We start from the raw sequence: 18,942 nt of genomic DNA, 5'->3' as shown, positions 1-18,942 counted from the left end.
TTTGAATAAAATTGTATAATTTTGTTATGCAATAAGGAACTTTCCCCAGTTCCGACCCTGATAATAATACGCATATTTTAAATAACAATTGTTATTATTTGCAGAAGATAGTTATGAGGAAATAAGTTGTAGAGTAATGTAGAGCTTATAAAAATGAAAAATGGTTATTCAGAATAATTTCTCCAGCTCATTAGGGCATTCATTTTATCGGTTTCCTAATAGGGTTTCTGGTTGCGATTGCGATTCTGGTGAGCATTTCCGTGGGCAGCTCCTCCTCCGATGGGACGGCCTACATGGGCGCCAGCAGCAGGACGATTGTAAGATCCACCGGCCTGGCGACGAGGAGCACCACCATGAGGACGAGATCCGGACACTCCTGCTCCGCTCACTCGACGGGATCCTCCAACTGGACCAGAGAGGGATCCATGACTAGAGACGGGGCGTTGGGGCTGAGGAGCAGCGGAATGGCCACGAGGAACACCAACAACAGGAGCTCCGGATGAAACCACTCCAGAGTGATGAACTCCCACAAGAGACTCCTGCTCGACTGGGGAAATAATCGATCCTTGGGCAAGGACGATTGTGGCAATGAAGACAAAAATGAATCGGAATGCCATTTTGATGTGCTTATTTGTGATTATTGCTCGTAAGACAACTGATGAATTCAATTGAAAAGGGAAATCTTTTATACTTCAGAATACCGCATAAAATCAGGGCAGTATAAGAACGTAATTATTTATTTGAAATTAATTACCCTCATAAAGATGGTTTCATGAGTGACTCACTGACCTTAAGCTTTCTTAAGTAATTTGCACTTTGAACTCAAACGCCGGTCAACTAATGTTTCTTGAACTCAAAAGCTTTAAAAATATTTTATGTACTTACTTACTTTTTTTTACGTTTATTTTTTTCTAATCTTCATTACCCTTTGTATTTATTTTTAAAGTTTAATTTCGATTCCCAAGTATACCATTCGCAAAAAAATTAACACACAATTTAAGCTATCGATCGTTAGCATAATTTTCTGGAAAATACTTTTATTTCCCAAATTCCTTATTTTATTTAAAGTTACATCGTTACAAAATGGAAAAAGTTAAATTTTAAGTTTTTAATATCAATCCATTGAGCTCAGCAAAATAGGACATTCCATATTCTGACCTTTTTTGCAAAATGCTAGCCCAAATACTAAATCTTTTGAAACAGTAAATATATATTAAATTTTTAATATTCCCTTTTAAGGGATTTTATAATTGTAACTTCGTAAAAACATTGCGTCTATACAAAAGAACGACTGTCTTGTACAGACAACAACATCAGCCAATCCCCATCACATTTTGGACTGCTCATACATATATTTTTGGTGTAACACACAAGAAGGTAAAATAATTTTCCCTTCTATCTAAATCTTAATTTTGTATTTATTTTTTAATTTATATAAACCAGCGGTCGGCAGCGCCCTATTAAGTGAGCATAGGGTTTTGTTCTGCCGGCGCGCTGCTCGCACACGTATAACGTAGCACAGCGTTCTGCACACACACATCGATGAGCTGCCCAGTGCCAATTACTCACAGAAATATAAAACAAAATGTCAACGTATGTGTGTGCCGACCGCAGATAAACCACCTTGTATTTGAAGATCTAGTTAAACCCCTTTATTAGCCCCACGAATAAAATTGTTTATTTTGATGAAATATTTTTTATTGTTGATACTATTATAAACATGTATTTGTTAATGCCCTATTGCTTTGATTGGGTATGTAAAATGTGTGTCAAGCTGGTTTCCAAATCTCTCAAGCCCTCGACTTGGAACGGTTCTTAGCCGTGATGGCGACCGTGCACGTTTCCATGACCAGCTCCCACAAGAACAGGGGCAGCCACTCCATGAGGCTGGCGAATGGGAGCCACTGGGGCAACCACAACAGCGGGAACGACCACGGCGGCAGGACGACCGTAGGACACAGCAGGACGAGGGCCATAAGCACGAGGGCCAGCCAATCCTGATCCGATTCCGCGAGGAGCTCCTCCAACTGCCACTGGAGCTGGGAGTGAGCCGTGACCGTAGACTGGAGCAATGGGCTGGTGCACAGATGGATGTCCTTGCGAAACGATGGCCACAGGAGCTCCAGGCGAAACGACTCCAGAGTGGACAGCCACCTCCGACTCCTCTTCGATGGGCAGAATATTCGATCCTTGAGCCAGGACGATAATGGCGCTGAAGAAAACAATGAAACGGACTGCCATTTTGCTTTGGTTATTTGGGATGACTGCTGGTGAATCAACTGATGCTTTCTGCTAAAAACTTGGCACTTTTATACTGGAGAAACTCATACAAAGCCTAAATTACCAAAGAATGTAATTCATCATTTTACAGTAATTACTGGAAGAGAGTGATGTCATTTATTCTAAGCAAAATTAAAATTTGACCCAGTTTATTGCATTTACTTTGCTTTGGACTTTTTACTGATCCAAGATTTGGATAAGAGCCAATTTATATAATTCGCATGCAAGGTTTTAATTCCTTTCTATTTAAAATACTTTTTTTCAAATTGTTTACCTTCTTTTTTTTTTTAATAAGTTAGAAATTATTATTAACTGAAATAAAATTGTATTTTATAATATTATTCTTAAATTAAATACAATATTTTGTTCGAATATTAGTCTTGTACTAAACCTTACAAGTTTTTTAAAGATGCACGATTCTTGAGTCTTACATAAAATTGTTGGAACTTATGTATTTTGTGTTCCTTTAAAATTTTTTTAAGAGCCGGTACGCATGACCATCGAAATTGCATCACTCTTATAAATCCTACTGTTAGTTTAATATGCGGGCGAGAAACCGAATCTTAGGGCCAGTGCTGCCAATAAAATCATTAATGGATCTATTTATTGTCAGTATGAGCTCATTCTGCTACCAGCGTTTTGGCTTACTTAAATACATAGTTTTTCCCCTTCCATAAAATAATAAGCTGTTTATTTTATTAAAATTGCAATTCTTATTAATATGATATTATTGTGTCTACAGAATACATAAGAAATTATAATAATGAAAAAATTCTTTATTTGTAAGGTTAATAAAGCTAATGGAGCTGTGTTTGTATAAAATTAAAATTACAAATTGGAAGTGTTAAACTTAATTTCTCCTACACATTTTTATTGCCCATTTTCCAAAACTTTAAAAAAATCCACCGATTACCAAATTTAGATAAACGAAATCCACATATTTTCAATTGACATTTATTTATTTGCGATAGGTAAGGAATTAAAGAAAAATCAGGTTAGGGGGTAAGTATGGTCAGAGCTTCAGTTATGTTCAGTACATATTTAAGGTTTAGTGGGATCTGCGAGCGCTGGGCAGATGATGGCATTCGTGCCCACTGATGTGTCTCAGGACTGCAAAAAAAGAATATTAATATATTTGGTTCTGTCTTCGGATATGTCAAAACTAACGTGGCTTCAGTTCATTGCGGCGCAGGCAGTTCAAAATTGCAAGTTCACAGGAGTTTTCCACATGATAGCAGAGATGTCCATCGGTGGCATAAGTCGGACTGTGGGTCCTGGGACAATGGATGGTCGCATGGCAGTTGCGATGATGATGCACGTGGTGAACTCCATGATGATGGGATCCATGTACTCCGTGGTGTGGGCCCTCCAAGTGATGATGGTGATGTGGGAACTCGTGGTGATAATGGTGATTGTGAGCGCCGTGGATGAGGTGGTGCGACTCCTGGTGGTGATGGGAATGGGGCTCAACGGCATCCTCAGCAGGCAAATATCCTTCCTGGGGAACCTCCGCTTCAGCACCAACAATGTCTGATTGGTGGGCTTCATTCAGAGATCCGTGTAGGAATGATCCTTGGGCCAGGACCAACCAAGCACTGAATGCAACAATGAAACGCAGGGCCATGCTTCCTTTACTAAGAAATATTTGCTTCGTACTCGGAAGCCAACTGATGCCACTTCACAGGAAACTTTACGGTTTTATACCCACATTCGGCGCAGTAGAAGCCGAGTCCAACATTTTAAACTTAACAAGAAACCCATTTTAATTAGAAATTAATTAAAAGATAAGCACTGCAATGGCATCACTGGTAAGCGGCTAATTAAAAAATATAAATATACTAACGCAAGCCATAAATCTCAAGCTACATATATGGTATATGCAGGCCAGGAACGTTCAACTTGAGCGTTCCATTAATCCAGTTATTCGCAGTACCTAGAGCTCTGAACTCTAAACCCTCAAGTGTGTCAATCCGAGTTTACCGAACCCATAGGCTTGTTTACAAAAGCATTCTTCAAAACTGGATTTCTATTTAGTACAAACCCAAAAAGTATAATCTAAAATAAAGAATAAAATGTCTGATTTATGATAACATTGTACCGAAAATGTGCAATTAACTCCGTAATTAGAATTCTAAACTCTAAAGTGGTTTACTAAGGGACTAAAATTCCCAAATGGTTCTAGTACATTTTTAAAAAACTTCTGCGTACTTCGATAACATAACAGACAAGTTCATCATTACAAGCTATGTATATTTATATCTAAAATACGAAGCAACAAAATAAAAGTTGGAAATATTATTTACAAGTTTGTATAATGAACATATGCAAAACCTTTTGCAAAATTACCTGACATAAGTACTGAAAATCCGTTAAAACTGGTCTGAACCTCGCAGATATTTGTACACTAATTAAAGTTGTATTTTTGTATTAAAGTGAAATAATAATACAAATTAAGTGAATAAGTTAGGTAAGTACTGCTTCTAACTTATTAATTTCTAGTAAATTAGGTACATTTTGAACTGTGCATACAAAGTTTATTTTATTCAGCTTTTATTAGTAAACAGATTGATAGACTAATGTCCAGATATTAGGTAGCCGCGTCAGTTTACACATACGCTGCAAGGCATTAAACAATTACTCTATGAATTTGTCCAAATTAATTTAATTATTGACACTTACTCTCGCCAGTCCGACAGTTATGAGCCTGTTTGACACACTTATTGGAAAACTCGCGAACCTCTCCCTTATAAGTGCCCATGGTAGGAGAATAAATTGCAGGACAGATCTTAGGGCATTCCTTCTGGCACTCCTCCTTGGTGGTGATGGTGAGTTCTTTAAAAACGAGATTAGTAATTTCGAAAACCACGACAAATTTTGAAATCAATTCTTACCTGGTTTACGGAGCACATTTGCCTTAGTAAAGAAGCAATTATTTCGAAATACGTGGCATCCGCCACCGAGAGCCCATACAATATCCTCCGTATCTGGACAATCTTCATTGGCATGAATCAACACTAGGCTGAAAATCAAGCACAGCGCAATATAGGATTTCATTGCGAACAGGTTCGATGTATTGGCAATGGAACTAGTCTTGCAACTAAATTTATTTCACTTTATGATGAGCTTATATAGGGTTATAGAGTTGGGCAAATAAATATTGGCAGTGTGCCAGATGTCGGTTCTTATTCTATTGTTCTATGGATACTCCCCGATGACAAATGAGTTTGGCCACACGCAAGGTGTATAGTTCTTTAAATCCAGCAGGTTAGTAGTCTCGCAAAAAATAATAGCTTTAATTAAATAAAAATATATTATGTTCTGTTCCATTTAACCTAATTTATCTTTTAATAAATAAACAATAGCTTATGGCGTTACAGATAAATCACTTATCATTTTTATTTTTTCGCTGAGTGAGTTACAAAAATGCTGTAAAAGTTAAATACAGAACATTAGATAAAAGGGTTACTCATTTCTAATAGCACTTACTTTCGCCAGTCCGACAAGTGTGGGCCTGCTTTTCGCACTCATTTCCAAAATTACGAACTTGACCCTTGTACGTTCCACTTGTTGGTTGGTAGACAGCGGGGCAAATGTCGGCACATTGCTCTTGGCACTTCTCTCTAGTTGTGATTGTCAATGCTATTAAATAGGGATATTTTAACATATATTTAATTCACATTAATCAATCAACCATTTCTCACCTGGCCTTCGAACGCAGTTCTCTTTGTCGAAAAAGCATTTATTGCGAAAAACCCTGCAACTGCCTCCCAGGGCCCAAACAACATCCTCCGTATCGGGACAATCTCCAGTGCAGTTCGCACTAACTTGGCTCAGAGCCAGGCTCATTAAAATGCAAGGGGAGATAGTCAATTTCATAATGAATAGCTTTCTGCTTCGGGCTGAGTTTGCGGATGAACTGAACATTTATTTTGCTTGATTCTCTTTTATATCGGTTGCCGAGGGGGCAATGAAGTCTTTTATAAATCTAAAACGTCACATGCTCACCAGATGTGGGGGATTTTTTCCGCGTATTATTGTTTTATCTAATTTGCACATCGTATTCGAGGCAGTGATCGCCTATAAATTACTCTATTGTTCACTTTAATTAGCTGAATACCGTTTTAAAAGGTATATGCACTAATTTGTCTAATTCTATCTGATCTATGACTGCAGTTATACACAATTATTGTTTTTTTACTTAATAGTTAAATTATAAATTCTAACGCTCTTACCATAAACGAACCCAGTATACCTTCTTCTGGACTGAGTATTGTTAAATTATTCAGTGGGCTCGGCAGACCTCTACCTGAATCGAGTGGCTGTTTATGTATTTTGCTGGCTTATTATTTATTTTTCAAACTTGATTATAATTTCTTTTTTAAAACTATGAATACGGATGAGCCTCATTGAATAGAAAACTAATTGTAAATGTAAGTTGGAACATTAATTTATTTGCATTCACGTTCAAAATTGTTTATTTTGGTTCACAAAAAAGCTGTAAAGTGTGAAAAGGTATAAGTAAATAGTTTATTAGTTTTAGTTTAGTTTTACTTACTCTCTCCGGTGCGACAGGTGTGAGCACGCTTTTCGCACTCATTACCGAAGTTTCGGACTTTGCCCCTGTAAGTTCCACTTGTGGGTTGGTAGATCGCGGGACAGGCGTCGGCACAATGCTTCTGGCACTCCCTCTTGGTTGTTATGGTCAACGCTATTATCGGTTTTTCATAATCCGTTAATAGATATTAATTTAAGTATGAAAACAATAAACCTGACTAACCTGGCCTTCGTGTGCAGTTTTCCTTGTCGAAATAGCATTTATTGCGAAAAACGCTGCATCCGCCTCCAAGAGCCCAAACCACATCCTCCTTATCGGGACACTTTCCTGAGCAGTTGGCACTAACTTGGCTTAAAGCCAAAACCAGCAGAAGGCAAATGTAGAGGAACAATTTCATATTGATCAAATTTCTGCTAGCAGTTAAGTTAATAGATGAACTGGCCCAATATTTATTTTGACCCTCTTTTATATCTGCTGGAAAGGGGCCCGTCTTTGGAAATATTTATTGATCTTAAGTTATGCAAACAAAAAACGCCAGATGTGGGGGATTTTTTGCGTTATTAATTTAAATAATTAATTGTTATTGAATATGGCAGTGATCGCCCACGTGTTACTTATTTATTGTTATTTTAAAGAATTTTTATTAATTTATTGGAGGAAAATATATTCTCACGTTGCGTTTAAATTTGAATAATTAACCTAAAATTAACCCTTATGTCCCAAACTTAAATTTTAAATTAAATAGACAACATTTTATTTGTTACATCAGCATTTTAGTAATTCATTTAATTCCCAGAATTGTTAAGATTTCGATCATCATTTTGAGGACTATACAAAGGCTGTAGACATCAAAAATATATGATAAAAAACTTTATTTTAAAAAATATGATCTGCGAATATACTTACTTTCGCCAGTCTGGCAGGTGTGTTCACGCTTTTCGCACTCATTGCCAAAGCTTCGCTCCTGACCCTTATAAATACCACCTACAGGCTGGTAAATCTGAATGCATGCGTTGCCGCAAAACTTCTGGCACTCCTCCTTGGTCGTAATGGTCAAAGCTAAAAAAATGCTTGAATAATCAACAAATACGTATTAAGGATAATCCTCCCACCTGAATCCCTCTGACAGTTCTCCTTGTCGAAATAGCACTTATTGCGGAAAACATTGCATCCGCCTCCAAGAGCCCAAACTACATCCTCTGTATCGGGACAGTTTTCCGGGCAACTAGCACTAACTTGGCTTAGAGCCACGACCAGCAGAAGGCAAGTAAGCAGAAGCAATTTCATAATGAACAACTTTTGCCAACAGATAAGTTTACGAATGAACTGACAACTATTTATTTTGCACGTCTTTTATATCTGTTGGAAAAAAGCCTCACTTCGGAAATTTTTATCGATCTTAAGTTATACGAAAATTAACACCAGATGCGGGGGTTTTTTGTGTTTATAATTTAAATAATTAACCGTATTGTTTTAAATGTCACTGATCGCACATCTGCTACCTATTTTTTTTGTTTTTAAGATTGTATCTTATTTTGGCCAAGTAAAAATAGTTTCTTTTTATTTTAATAAATCCTTTTATTTGCATAATCGTTTAAGGGTTTGCATTTTTCGATTAGTCCAAGAACGCTGTATATATAAAATATTTATGATAAAATTAGTTCTTATGAAAATGTATTTTGCACTTACTTTCGCCAGTCTGACAGATGTGAACATTCTTTTCACACTGATTACCAAAGCGTCTTAATTCACCCTTGTAAATACCACCTACAGGATCGTATACCGCTGGGCAAGCGAAGTTACATAGCTTCTGGCACTCCTCCTTGGTGGTGATGGTCAAAGCTACAAAACTTGGTTGAAAAATAATCAAATAGGTATTAAAACAATTTTTCCAACCTGAATCTGGCTGACAGTTCGCCTTGTCGAAATGACACTTATTGCGGAAAACATTGCATCCGCCTCCAAGAGCCCAAACGACATCCTCCGTATCGGGACAGGTTTCCGGGCAGCTACCACTAACTTGGCTTAAAGCCAGACCCAATAGCAGACACAGAAGTACCGATTTCATATTGAATACTTTTCTATAACTGACTAGCTGCATGGCGTGTTGCTCTTTTATATTCGCAGTTAGTGGGCGTTTCTAGGGTCTGTAAGGTCTTAATCAATGTCTATATATGCAAAAACGTCATAAACCTGCCGATGGGGACTTTTTTATATTGTTGTTTTAGCTAATTCACACATATTTGTCGATTTCCAAATGATAGCCAGGGAAATACCCACACTAGATATTATCAAAATACACCGGATTCTCATTCAAAATATATTCTAAAGTCAGAGAAACCTAAAAAAGGCCATCAATCATAACACTTTTATAATTTTTTGTAGTTTTTCTCATACAATTTTTCAATGAAATTTTCTACAAAAAAAAGGCGTTTTACACTTATTATCTAATTAAATTCGAGTTTAACAAAAGCACATATACCCAGCTTGTCAGGGAATTGCTTAGGTAATTTAAATATAATATATTCGATGGACTCGCCTAACCTGAACGTGAGTCGGTCAGCTGTTTTTTTCCACAAACGGGTTTCAATCGCTATTTTCTCTGTGTAACCAACTCTCGTGATTTCTCTCCGGCCACGTTTTATGTCCAAGTTTTGTCATAAAATAGAACAGATGTTTGATGCTTATCGGTAACGAAATAAAACGAAACTAAGCGATTTTTAGGCTGCTGGGGCGAATCCAATCCGCCGATGGCCCACATCAAAGGCGGTGTAATAACGCCCGATGAACACGTCTCCCAGAATCCAAAACTCCGCATCCATGAGGGTAAAGGCGGACAGACATATCACCGAACCATCATCGTTGGCCGCACTCATTACATAATCCCTGGGCTGGAGGGCAAATCGCTGACCCCCAATGATGAACACTATTTCGGGCAATTTATCGATCTCCGAACAGTTGAGCAGATATTCATTATTCGAAGTGGGCAGGCCGCCGAGTAGGCTATTTATTATGAGATATTCCCTGGGCGGAGCAGCCAATAGAGATGTGCCCGTATCCGCAATGGCCTGTCGATTCTGGCTGATTATCCTGCCGCCCAGTTCTATGCCATCCAGGGGGAACTGCCAATATCCTGCATGGCTGAGCGGCACATAGGTTAGGGATCCCAAGAACTTGGCCTTATCCACACCACCGAAAAGTAGCTCACCACCCATCCGCTCACTGCCATTTCGTTTGAGGTAAAACGAGAATACGCACTCGTCCACCAACTGCTGATCGCACATGCTTTCGAACAACGGTTTGATTCTCCCCTCAGCTATCTCTCGAAAACCCAGTCCCACGATCCCAGCAAAGTTGGTATCCACAAAGGTTGAGCCCGGCTCATGCATGGCCATGCCAAAAGTCTGATTCCGCACCACCAGCTGGCCAATGGCCACCGTATCCTGGGCCAATCTGCCCGATAAACTCCCCGTTCCGTAGGCTATGGCAAACCGACGACCATCGGGAACATAACTGCTCGAGGCACTGGAGTTGTAGCGATGATGATGCTGACAGGCCAAATTCTTCGAGGAACAATCGGCACTGGGCACCCAGAGATTGGCGGATCCCGTATCGAACAGCATATTGAAGGGCTGACCCGGCGATCCAATGCTGATGGGTCCCGCGTACTCCAGATTCAATCGATTATCCAATGTTTCCGTGGCTCCATTTCTAGATGAAATCTGCGGTCCACCGACCACATTGTATTTGGCCAACAGCGAAGATCGCCCCGCGCGATGTTGACGACGACTGGCCATGAAAGAGGCCTGGTATTGCATGGGAATGCGGATCAGTTGGCCCTGGGATTCTGGCCAAAACAGGCACAAGATCCACAGGGACAAAAGCAGCCCAAAGAGCCAGTGCATCGCTGACCAACCGAAATCGAAATAAAACCGATCCGAACCGTTTGTAAATTCCCTTCGAACTAATTGGCAGAGATTCTGGCCCCGATTGTTTTATAGCACCTGCAAATGGAGCATTTTAATGGCCAAATTCGTCTGGCATTCAAATGGAATTGGCTAATGCGGTGCTTGAACGCACTTCAATGTTTGCGTAAATAGAGATAAATAGGGCGAGTACATTTAATTGAATAAACAAAGCAATTGGCAATTAACAAATTAAATTGTGCGAACAGTGGGCTATATACATACTTATATACTGAGTATACTTTAGAAAAAAACCATAACGGACTGGAAACTTCTCCAGCGAAATTGCAAAGTAGAATTAGAAATTATGTAGACAGACAATCATATCAGTAGTAATTTTACCAAGATGATTTGAAAATATTACTTTTGTTTATTAAATTAACAATTATATACATAGTTTAATAACATAACATTTTTAAGCATTCCCTAATTGGTTCGTTATATTTAGGTACATACTGTATTCCGACTACTGTTTATTTTTATCCACCCCTTCGCACCGCCTTGGCCAGTCCAATTCTCTTCTCAGTGGCATCATAAACCGTATAATATCGGCCCAGAAAGATATCCCCCAGCACCCAAAATCCCCTGTTAATGGGAGCAATGGCCAGTACACAGAGCTTTTTACGATCAAGTGTCAACTCCATCAGATAATCGCTGGATGTTAGGGGAAATACCTTGCCCCCGATGAGAATATTGATATTGGGCAGCGACTTCCTCTCACAAGACAGAATACTATAGCCATTTTCTACTTTAGCTGATAGGACTTTTAGCAGATTATTGTACGTATCTTGGGGCATTAAAACCAGCGAAGTTCCCGTATCCAAAATGGCATTGCTTATTCCACCAATTTGTTTCGTTCCCACCGTTGTTTTGGTTACTTCCAGATTCCAAGAATCCCATTGGCTAATCGGCACATAATGTAGTTTTCCCTCAAATTTGGATCTATCGAAGCCACCGAAGAGTATCTCTCCACCCTTTCGACCGAAGTAAACCGAAAATATGCACTTCTCAATTAAACGATTCGCACATAGAAGTTCCAGAAATGGTGTTGTATTGGGCCAGGCTAAAGATCCCAGGCCCAAGCCGACCAGTCCATCAAATCTCACGGAACTAAAGGCAAAGTGTTGCAGGAAGAGGCTTTCTCCGAAGGTCAGATCGGTTAAATCAGCTCCAGCCAAGTGCATGGTGTCCTTCGATAGATATCCCACCACTCTGCCAGATCCATATCGCATGGTGAAGTTACGTCCATCTGGCTTATAACTTCTGGACCTCGAAGAGTTATATTTCCGGTGGTTCTGGCAGGCAAAATTACTTTTCGGGCAATTGATAGAGGGCAACCAAGTGTTGGAAGATCCCGTGTCGAAGATCACACTAAAGTTCTGCCTCGGAGTTCCCATGGAAATGGTCCCATAATATTCCAGATTTGTGCGAGTCTGCAGCGGAAGTTTAAGTGTCTCTCCTCCTTGGGTTGAATTTGAGGCGAAGAATAGCTCACTTCTATTGAGTTTTTGCCTCACATAAAGCGGCACTTTTAGTACTTTTCCAGTGGCAAAGGTAAAACATGAAGCCGCAAGTAAAAAAACTAAAACTCGAAGCATCTTCGATGAGTTTACTTAGAGAACTGAAAATAATACCTCTCCGATTTTTTCACTTCCATCGACATATTGCTTATGTAAATTAGCAGCTGTTTGGGTTAATTAGGCAGGTAAATCAAAGATTTTTAATGGATCCGCTTGTTAGCTGTTTACATTTGGAACTTATAAAGCTGTTAAATCAGTTACATTACACATATTTATTTTAAAAGTAATATTTATTTTCATCTTTGTACAAATTTGAAAAACTAATTCAGAAATATTTAGATGATGATCCTCTATTTGAGATCAGCAATACAAATACATTTAAAATTAAAACAGAGACCTAGGTAGAATACGTAGTGGCAGCGAAACCAATGCGACTGTTGGCCAAATCGAAGATGGTGCAGAAATGCCTGATGAAGGCATCGCCCAGGATCACCGGTTCGCCCTGCACTTTCTGGACCGCCGATATGCAAATGGTCTTGCCCTTGCTGGTCTTCACCTTCACCATCATCTTCTTGCCCGGAATGACAAACTCCTTGCCCGCGATGCCAAATTTGAATTCTTTCACTTCCGTTGAGCACTTCATATAGCACTCTCCGCTGGATGTCTCAGTGCAACCGAGGATCTTGTTGATCTTATTGTAGATTGCCGTTGGGGCGGTGATCAGGGAGGTTCCGGAATCCACAATCGCCTGCACCGAGCCACTCACTTTGGTGTCGCCCACGTAGATATTCTGAAGGTTGAATTGCCAGTATCCCTTCTTGGTTACCGGCGTGTACGTATAGCTATTCGAGCCACTGTAAGCCTTGGTACTGGTGTTCCCGAAGAACAGAGCTCCACCGCGCGACGAACTGCCACCGCCCTTCATGCAAATGGCAAACTTACAGCTGGTGATCACTTTCTGGGCGCACATGTTCTGCACAAGGGGCTGCACATTGTCCACGGCGATGGACCGAAAGCCCATACCCAGTATTCCATCGAAATTGGCTGCTTCAAAGGTATCTCCCGGTTCCTTGGTGGAGATAGCAAAGGTCTGATTGGGGGCTGCCAGTCCAGCAATTCTCACAATGTCTTCGGCCAGAACACCTGACAGTGCTCCATCACCATATTGAATTGCAAATTTCGTTCCGTTCTTTACAAAGGTACTGGACTTTTTGGGATAGTAACGCTCGTGCTTCCGGCAGGCCTCGCTCTTACAATGAGGTCCCGTCACCCAAAGATTCGAACTGCCCGTATCCGGTAGTACTCTGAACTTTTGCTTCGGTGTGCCAATGTTCAGCTTGCAGGTGTACTCCATATTCGCTGTGTTTTTCAGGATTGTCGATCCAGAAGTCTTGGCAAAACTAAAACCATAACGAGCTGCCAAAAATACCCTTTCGGATCGCAAATTGTCGGTGGTTCGCACGAAATTCTGTTCGAAATCCAGTGGTAGAGAGGCAAAACTCGAACCACTGCTGCTACTCGACTTGGCCTTGGTTTCACGTTTGGCCAAATTGCGTTGCCTCCGGTTTTTCCTGGCCAAATTGCGACGCCTCCTGTTCTTCTTGGCCGAATTAAGTCCGCGTTTTTTAAGATTCCTAGACCTGACAGCCAGTCTGTTTCCAGTCTGATGACGCACATTACTTCGCTGATACCTGGCCGCCAAGGATCTTGATCCGGAACGATTGGCTTTCCTTTGTCTGGCCTCCGTCAAAATAACGAAAAGGCAAATTAATGCACACAACACTAGAATCCTGCAACGCATTCTTAGATTTTTTGCGAGGGAGCTCAGTAGATACTAACCCTCGCAATTCGGATGTTAGGGGTTTTATAGAACCCCACATTCTCCGAAATTTGTTAGCCAAGGTCACTGGGGGAAAACAGCTGTGGGAATGTTTGAATTTCCTTAAAAAGCGTAAGAGAAAAGTAAATAGCAACGAGTACAAAGCGGATCACATGGAAGTTGTACCTAAAATTAGATCACAACCATACCCTTGTCTTGAAATATCGAAATAAAAATCGGTTTAAGCCGGTTAATGAAACCAAGCCATATAAATAAAAAGTGACCTTACCCAAGAATGCACCGTTCTCAGAGAATTAGTCATCTAGTTAATAACTAATCCTGAAAAATTATTTTTTAAATAGCACTATTCTTGGAAACTATTAGGTCCGTCTGTCTTTGTATTATTAGTGAATATTCTACACGGAAAGTAAAGAATCAATATAAAATTTAGTACAATGGTTTGAAGATTATTAAACAGAGATGTTAGAGCATCAACATCTCATTTTCAAGGTCATGTGTCTTAAATAAATAGAGCATAAACAAAAATCTCCAAGACACAAATTTCTATCTAGAACAACAATGTCGCCAAACCATATTTTTAATTTTTGCGAATAAGCGTCAGTTTGGTAAGTAAATTTACGTCATAGCTGAGTACATAAAATGTTATTGTTTATTTGTGGAACTTAATATAGATTAGCGTAATTCACTGCAGTTAGGAGAAGGATCCTTACACTTTTCCAAGGGTATTTCGCACCAATCAAAAACAGGATAGAGATTAACTTAAAAAGAGTTAAAGAAATAGGAAAATATGCATTACTCACTTATTTTACGACGACAGGCGCTGACACCCATTACACATCCATTGCCAAATTCACATCGCACTAATTGTCCCCTTACTTTGGCTTTTCCACAAACGGGTTGATAAACTGCAGGACAAAACTCAGGACAATCTGGCCTCGTTTGTGCCTCAATCTGAACTGAGATGAGATACAGAAAGAAAATCGCAGTAAACGACTTCATTTTCGGTGAAATGCGAGATTAATTCTGACTTATTAATGACAAGCTGATGAGCTTTTATAGGTAGAGAGATGAGCTGGTTCTGAAAAAATACAGCTGTTGAAAGCCCATTAAAACTAAATAAAAATCGACTACAGTTCAACAGCATTTTAGGGGCATCACCGATCAATTGCCTATGCAGTTCGAAAAAATTCCACACCCACCGATCATATTGCAAAACTGGTTAACCGCCGCAGCCTTCACTCAGTCTTGGATCACTCTAAATGGTTGTGAAGTCCGAATGGAAAACGTGCTGGTCGGGTTAACAATTATATGTTTGAATTTCAATTTACAGCGATCATTTTCCCTCACAAATCGATTCGCTTCGACCGCCACTTGAACTTCCTAAAGAGATCAAAGCAGCTCCAATTGAAAGTCGGTCATGCCTGCTGTGTGGGTGTGGATGCTCTTGGCGGTCATGAGTCTGACACTCGGCCAGTCCATTAGTGATAATGTAGATAATGAGGCAACCAATCCCAGAACTCAGCCGAAAACACAAAAAACATCATGTAAAAAGTGCTATCCATATCTGTATCCAAAGAAGAAGTACTATGTCGTGCCGAAGAGATCGGGTGAAAAAAAGCGCCATAATGTTGTATTTCTACTGGAAGATCGCAAAACGGGAAGACCCATCAAAGTGGCCTTTAGGCATGGTCTTAAAAATAAAAGAAACGTTCGTGTTTTGAAGGGTTTCAATAACTCCAATGACCCATGTCGATTGAAGACAGGCAGATGTGTATATCGGCTTTTTAATCGGAAAACTTTTCGCACGTACAGAGTGGACTTCCAGAAGGGGTTTAAGAATAAAAAGCGAGTTTCTGTATTAAAGCTAATTCCATGAGATACCAATACTGCAATAAATTAAATTAAATTCAAACAAACAACTATTTTAAACAATATGGATTTTTTTTGAGTGGATAATTAATAAATATAATCAACAAATACTTTTATTTTGTAAAATTTTGTTTATAATTCTTGTTTTGTTAATTTATTGTTTCTTCTATTTTTAATTTTTTGTTTAATCTTTCAAAACAAATTTCTCAGTGCCAAAATGGGGCGAAAATATTGCCAGGCGCTCTGTGCTCCCAACACTCAGAGCTCCCATTCACTTGGCTGCGACCTGTCGACTGTCATGTCTTTTCGGCCGGACCGGGCCAAAACGAAAAAAAGCTGGCCAACGGGTGGGCGTTGAAGTTGGCCAACGAGATACGCACGCGGTGTCGCCAAGCTGACAGAGCCAAAGATTTATTACTTAAGGGGTTCAAACATTTGCTTGCTGCTTTTTTTTTTACCCGAATTAATACACCTTCCCGAGACAAAGTCAATCAAAAAGCGAAAAATTGCGCGTGCGTAGATTTTACTTTCGAATTGAAAGCCAAAACCGGAAACTTGCTGAGGCAATGACTTTCAAAAAATCAAGACGAGTAATGCGATCAATGAAGATGATCCTCTCCTATAGATTTAAATTTTGCACCAGAAAAGTGACCAATTGATGTCAGTCATGGTTTTTGTTTTAAAGTCCATTTAATTTGGTGGAAAATTTTAGTTTAAAGGTCGGTAATGAAACTTCAAAATCAGAACTAGTTAGTTGTTGTACTTTCGAAAGGAAATGCACGTCGGATTACTTTCGCTTTTAAGTCTTTCGTTCCTATTATTAATAATAGAAACGCAAGCCTTTCTTTTTGATATTCTAGTAAAATGTCGAACTGGCCAAGTTTTAACAGTAAAAAACCGTTGTCGCAAGTTAAGTAATACTATTTATTTATTTATACCTAATTCATATTGGTTTTTCTTTTGTTTTTTGTTTAATCTAACAGTCGGTTTAATATACAAATATTTTCCAGCTGTTTATACATTGATTTAATTGTTGAAGATCGAGTTCAAAACACTTGGCTGCGATGAGTTAATCTTTATAAATATATAAGAGTACTGCGGAAAGAGTTTCAGTCACCTGTATTCCTCTTTTCCAACATGAACGTTAAGCTCTCGATATTATTCGTTTTATTGTGTGGATTTTTTCACCTGAATGAAGCCCAAACCACGGACTGTTCGAATACGTGTATGTTACGTGCAAGATGCAGTCCCTACTATAAGGATCTGGTCTGGGCAATAGTAGATCGGGTTTGTCGAGTTTTCCAGAACGGCTGTATCTTTGGGAATGAAAACTGCATGAGGGTCAATCAATGCTTGCCACGTAAGTTGTGGATTTATTAAATCTAATACATTTTTTAAGGATTCGAAAATTATTATCCTCTTAGCCATGGTAGCCACTTCAAAGGAGGAGTGCATGCAGGAACCATACTGCCCAAGGTGGTGTTCTCGGGGCGGACCTCCAGTCTGTGCTTGGTTTCCCTATACCCACAGCAATGGAACTACTGGTGGGCGGGACATGGCATTCGGAAGTCGCTGCGGACTGGATATGTACGCCTGTCGTAATGCTCAAGGTGGGTTTATTTTATTTAACAATACTAAATCATATTAATATTTGTATTTGCAGCCTATGTGAACGAACCGCGCATTGGACGCTGCGACTAAAAAGAATATTTAAATGGCTGACAATATTGACAATAAAAAATGCGTCTTTAAAGTGGATCTTAATTACACTCCAAAAACTCACAACATTTTTAAAATCCCGCAGGCCTTATTATTGCATTGTTTTTCTTTAACAAATATTAAATTGACACAATAATTTTAATTACATAAAGAGGAACCTTTTGTATCACCTGTGTTCACAAAAACTTAATTGCACAGCTGGAAGTTCATTATCTGAAGATCCCAGGCTATATAATCTGGCATATGTCGGATGATCACTTATTATAATAATGGATGTTTTTAAGCTTTTACTTCTTGGAACTCTGTTTTGTGGATTTCTGAAAATGAATCTTGCTCAAATCAGAGATTGTACCGGAGCTTGTACCTTACAGTTTCGATGTGATCCCTATGCCAAGAATATTGTCTGGACAGTTTCGGATGGCGTTTGCCGAGTTTTCCAGAACTCTTGTCACTTAGGATCGCTTAACTGCCAACGGAAAAACCAATGTTTGCGGCGTATGTCTAAGAAAGTTGTTTACTAATTTTCAAAAGAATATTACAAATGTTTTTTGTCAGCTTTGATTCCAACCTCTCAAGATAAATGCAAGTCACATTGCCCAATTCGCTGTCCCTTAAGTGGACCTCAAGTTTGTGCTTCTTTCTCCTATGTGGACATCAACGGAATTAAAAGAGATCGACAAACGACCTTTCTGAACCGCTGTCAATTGGACCAGTATTCCTGCAAAAATGCCAATGGTAGGTACTCGTTAATTCATTTATATATAAAGTAAACTGCGTTAGCATCAGATTCAAAACTTCTAGTTAGATAATTTATTTTCAAACATTTTAGCATATATTGGTGAGCCCTCGATCGGATCTTGTCCTTGAAAAACAAGCGGTCAAAATTGTTAGCTGCACAAAAAAAAGTTGCAAATGAAATATAATATAATACATTATTTGATTGTTAAGTTATGGATTTTTATTAAACAGCTTTCATTTATATTTAGCTTAAATAAATAAAATAAATTTAAATTAAATGCATTGTTTCAGCTGTTCTTATTTCTTCTGTTTCAATTCAGCGTTGCTCAATATAAAACATGATTCTGTTAAAAGAACACTCAGTTTACTTTCATTATTCTTACAAACCTGGACATCCTTGAGCTATCATTACATATTATTTTACTGTGAGATTTTATTAATATTAGAGAATTCTTG

General features: G+C 39.0%; 13 protein-coding genes across 14 annotated transcripts; 3 read left to right on the top strand and 10 right to left on the bottom strand.

The window, feature by feature from the left end:
• Window positions 1–215: 215 nt before the first annotated feature.
• Window positions 216–617, bottom strand: LOC108069807 (translation initiation factor IF-2). The gene has a single exon (XM_017160048.3). The coding sequence runs from the start codon at window positions 615–617 to the stop codon at window positions 216–218; it is 402 nt and encodes a 133-aa protein (XP_017015537.2).
• A 1,198-nt stretch (window positions 618–1,815) lies between these two features.
• Window positions 1,816–2,241, bottom strand: LOC108069784 (uncharacterized). The gene has a single exon (XM_017160023.3). The coding sequence runs from the start codon at window positions 2,239–2,241 to the stop codon at window positions 1,816–1,818; it is 426 nt and encodes a 141-aa protein (XP_017015512.2).
• A 1,045-nt stretch (window positions 2,242–3,286) lies between these two features.
• On the bottom strand, window positions 3,287–4,296 carry LOC108069819 (uncharacterized). The gene is made up of 2 exons (XM_017160060.3): window positions 3,448–4,296; window positions 3,287–3,390 (listed from the first exon to the last, which is right to left on the bottom strand). The coding sequence occupies exons 1-2, from the start codon at window positions 3,902–3,904 to the stop codon at window positions 3,329–3,331; spliced, it is 519 nt and encodes a 172-aa protein (XP_017015549.2). The 5' UTR covers window positions 3,905–4,296; the 3' UTR covers window positions 3,287–3,328.
• Window positions 4,297–4,675: 379 nt separating this feature from the next.
• Window positions 4,676–7,446, bottom strand: LOC108069824 (U-Kazal-Dg21.2-like). Of its 2 annotated transcripts, none has more exons than XM_070216198.1 (5): window positions 5,982–6,219; window positions 5,767–5,919; window positions 5,172–5,706; window positions 4,960–5,112; window positions 4,676–4,896 (listed from the first exon to the last, which is right to left on the bottom strand). In XM_070216198.1, exons 3-5 carry the CDS (start codon window positions 5,332–5,334, stop codon window positions 4,886–4,888), a joined length of 327 nt encoding a protein of 108 aa, XP_070072299.1. In that variant the 5' UTR covers window positions 5,335–5,706; window positions 5,767–5,919; window positions 5,982–6,219; the 3' UTR covers window positions 4,676–4,885. The 2 variants fall into 2 exon arrangements, with proteins under 2 accessions (XP_070072299.1, XP_017015555.1); XM_017160066.3 differs by lacking the exons at window positions 4,676–4,896; window positions 4,960–5,112 and adding exons at window positions 6,836–6,988; window positions 7,058–7,446 and having other exon boundaries at window positions 5,665–5,706; window positions 5,982–6,775.
• Window positions 6,859–18,712, top strand: LOC138913254 (salivary glue protein Sgs-5-like). The gene is made up of 4 exons (XM_070216197.1): window positions 6,859–6,902; window positions 18,033–18,243; window positions 18,304–18,483; window positions 18,578–18,712. Exons 2-4 carry the CDS (start codon window positions 18,072–18,074, stop codon window positions 18,613–18,615), a joined length of 390 nt encoding a protein of 129 aa, XP_070072298.1. The 5' UTR covers window positions 6,859–6,902; window positions 18,033–18,071; the 3' UTR covers window positions 18,616–18,712.
• On the bottom strand, window positions 7,566–8,243 carry LOC108069823 (uncharacterized). Its single transcript, XM_017160065.3, has 3 exons — window positions 7,948–8,243; window positions 7,742–7,894; window positions 7,566–7,674 (listed from the first exon to the last, which is right to left on the bottom strand). The coding sequence occupies exons 1-3, from the start codon at window positions 8,120–8,122 to the stop codon at window positions 7,664–7,666; spliced, it is 339 nt and encodes a 112-aa protein (XP_017015554.2). The 5' UTR covers window positions 8,123–8,243; the 3' UTR covers window positions 7,566–7,663.
• On the bottom strand, window positions 8,389–8,918 carry LOC108069822 (uncharacterized). Its single transcript, XM_017160064.3, has 3 exons — window positions 8,732–8,918; window positions 8,525–8,677; window positions 8,389–8,464 (listed from the first exon to the last, which is right to left on the bottom strand). The coding sequence occupies exons 1-3, from the start codon at window positions 8,901–8,903 to the stop codon at window positions 8,451–8,453; spliced, it is 339 nt and encodes a 112-aa protein (XP_017015553.2). The 5' UTR covers window positions 8,904–8,918; the 3' UTR covers window positions 8,389–8,450.
• LOC108069816 (lysosomal aspartic protease) lies at window positions 9,380–10,772 on the bottom strand. The gene has a single exon (XM_017160058.3). It carries the CDS (start codon window positions 10,738–10,740, stop codon window positions 9,556–9,558), a length of 1,185 nt encoding a protein of 394 aa, XP_017015547.2. The 5' UTR covers window positions 10,741–10,772; the 3' UTR covers window positions 9,380–9,555.
• LOC108069818 (cathepsin D) lies at window positions 11,178–12,411 on the bottom strand. Its single transcript, XM_017160059.3, has one exon. It carries the CDS (start codon window positions 12,396–12,398, stop codon window positions 11,280–11,282), a length of 1,119 nt encoding a protein of 372 aa, XP_017015548.2. The 5' UTR covers window positions 12,399–12,411; the 3' UTR covers window positions 11,178–11,279.
• LOC108069815 (lysosomal aspartic protease) lies at window positions 12,718–14,128 on the bottom strand. Its single transcript, XM_017160057.3, has one exon. The coding sequence runs from the start codon at window positions 14,119–14,121 to the stop codon at window positions 12,718–12,720; it is 1,404 nt and encodes a 467-aa protein (XP_017015546.2). The 5' UTR covers window positions 14,122–14,128.
• LOC108069825 (uncharacterized) lies at window positions 14,788–15,455 on the bottom strand. Its single transcript, XM_070216199.1, has 3 exons — window positions 15,360–15,455; window positions 14,961–15,116; window positions 14,788–14,918 (listed from the first exon to the last, which is right to left on the bottom strand). The coding sequence occupies exons 1-3, from the start codon at window positions 15,364–15,366 to the stop codon at window positions 14,833–14,835; spliced, it is 249 nt and encodes an 82-aa protein (XP_070072300.1). The 5' UTR covers window positions 15,367–15,455; the 3' UTR covers window positions 14,788–14,832.
• Window positions 15,559–16,111, top strand: LOC108069826 (uncharacterized). The gene has a single exon (XM_017160068.3). The coding sequence runs from the start codon at window positions 15,578–15,580 to the stop codon at window positions 16,034–16,036; it is 459 nt and encodes a 152-aa protein (XP_017015557.2). The 5' UTR covers window positions 15,559–15,577; the 3' UTR covers window positions 16,037–16,111.
• LOC108069820 (salivary glue protein Sgs-5) lies at window positions 16,787–17,927 on the top strand. Its single transcript, XM_017160061.3, has 3 exons — window positions 16,787–17,389; window positions 17,454–17,639; window positions 17,693–17,927. Exons 1-3 carry the CDS (start codon window positions 17,167–17,169, stop codon window positions 17,728–17,730), a joined length of 447 nt encoding a protein of 148 aa, XP_017015550.1. The 5' UTR covers window positions 16,787–17,166; the 3' UTR covers window positions 17,731–17,927.
• Window positions 18,713–18,942: the final 230 nt, after the last annotated feature.

The sequence above is a fragment of the Drosophila takahashii genome, chromosome 3R, assembly GCF_030179915.1.
Source record: "Drosophila takahashii strain IR98-3 E-12201 chromosome 3R, DtakHiC1v2, whole genome shotgun sequence".
Taxonomy (NCBI): domain Eukaryota; kingdom Metazoa; phylum Arthropoda; class Insecta; order Diptera; family Drosophilidae; genus Drosophila; species Drosophila takahashii.
This window is presented reverse-complemented; position numbering and strand designations above follow the sequence as displayed.

Bases quoted from the DNA above. Each gene is read 5' to 3' on its own strand.
- LOC108069807 (XM_017160048.3), bottom strand. From the start codon at position 617: ATGGCATTCCGATTCATTTTTGTCTTCATTGCCACAATCGTCCTTGCC.
- LOC108069784 (XM_017160023.3), bottom strand. From the start codon at position 2,241: ATGGCAGTCCGTTTCATTGTTTTCTTCAGCGCCATTATCGTCCTGGCT.
- LOC108069819 (XM_017160060.3), bottom strand. From the start codon at position 3,904: ATGGCCCTGCGTTTCATTGTTGCATTCAGTGCTTGGTTGGTCCTGGCC. The intron at 3,391-3,447 runs GTTAGTTTTGAC...CTTTTTTTGCAG, and splicing joins CCGCAATGAACTGAAGCCAC to TCCTGAGACACATCAGTGGG.
- LOC108069824 (XM_017160066.3), bottom strand. From the start codon at position 7,232: ATGAAATTGTTCCTCTACATTTGCCTTCTGCTGGTTTTGGCTTTAAGC. The intron at 6,989-7,057 runs GTTAGTCAGGTT...AACCGATAATAG, and splicing joins AAACTGCACACGAAGGCCAG to CGTTGACCATAACAACCAAG.
- LOC108069823 (XM_017160065.3), bottom strand. From the start codon at position 8,122: ATGAAATTGCTTCTGCTTACTTGCCTTCTGCTGGTCGTGGCTCTAAGC. The intron at 7,895-7,947 runs GTGGGAGGATTA...GCATTTTTTTAG, and splicing joins GAACTGTCAGAGGGATTCAG to CTTTGACCATTACGACCAAG.
- LOC108069822 (XM_017160064.3), bottom strand. From the start codon at position 8,903: ATGAAATCGGTACTTCTGTGTCTGCTATTGGGTCTGGCTTTAAGCCAA. The intron at 8,678-8,731 runs GTTGGAAAAATT...CAAGTTTTGTAG, and splicing joins GAACTGTCAGCCAGATTCAG to CTTTGACCATCACCACCAAG.
- LOC108069816 (XM_017160058.3), bottom strand. From the start codon at position 10,740: ATGCACTGGCTCTTTGGGCTGCTTTTGTCCCTGTGGATCTTGTGCCTG.
- LOC108069818 (XM_017160059.3), bottom strand. From the start codon at position 12,398: ATGCTTCGAGTTTTAGTTTTTTTACTTGCGGCTTCATGTTTTACCTTT.
- LOC108069815 (XM_017160057.3), bottom strand. From the start codon at position 14,121: ATGCGTTGCAGGATTCTAGTGTTGTGTGCATTAATTTGCCTTTTCGTT.
- LOC108069825 (XM_070216199.1), bottom strand. The intron at 14,919-14,960 runs GTGAGTAATGCA...ACTCTTTTTAAG, and splicing joins CGCCTGTCGTCGTAAAATAA to TTAATCTCTATCCTGTTTTT.
- LOC108069826 (XM_017160068.3), top strand. From the start codon at position 15,578: ATGCCTGCTGTGTGGGTGTGGATGCTCTTGGCGGTCATGAGTCTGACA.
- LOC108069820 (XM_017160061.3), top strand. From the start codon at position 17,167: ATGAACGTTAAGCTCTCGATATTATTCGTTTTATTGTGTGGATTTTTT. The intron at 17,390-17,453 runs GTAAGTTGTGGA...TTATCCTCTTAG, and splicing joins GGTCAATCAATGCTTGCCAC to CCATGGTAGCCACTTCAAAG. The intron at 17,640-17,692 runs GTGGGTTTATTT...TTGTATTTGCAG, and splicing joins CGCCTGTCGTAATGCTCAAG to CCTATGTGAACGAACCGCGC.
- LOC138913254 (XM_070216197.1), top strand. From the start codon at position 18,072: ATGAATCTTGCTCAAATCAGAGATTGTACCGGAGCTTGTACCTTACAG. The intron at 18,244-18,303 runs GTATGTCTAAGA...GTTTTTTGTCAG, and splicing joins GAAAAACCAATGTTTGCGGC to CTTTGATTCCAACCTCTCAA. The intron at 18,484-18,577 runs GTAGGTACTCGT...CAAACATTTTAG, and splicing joins TTCCTGCAAAAATGCCAATG to CATATATTGGTGAGCCCTCG.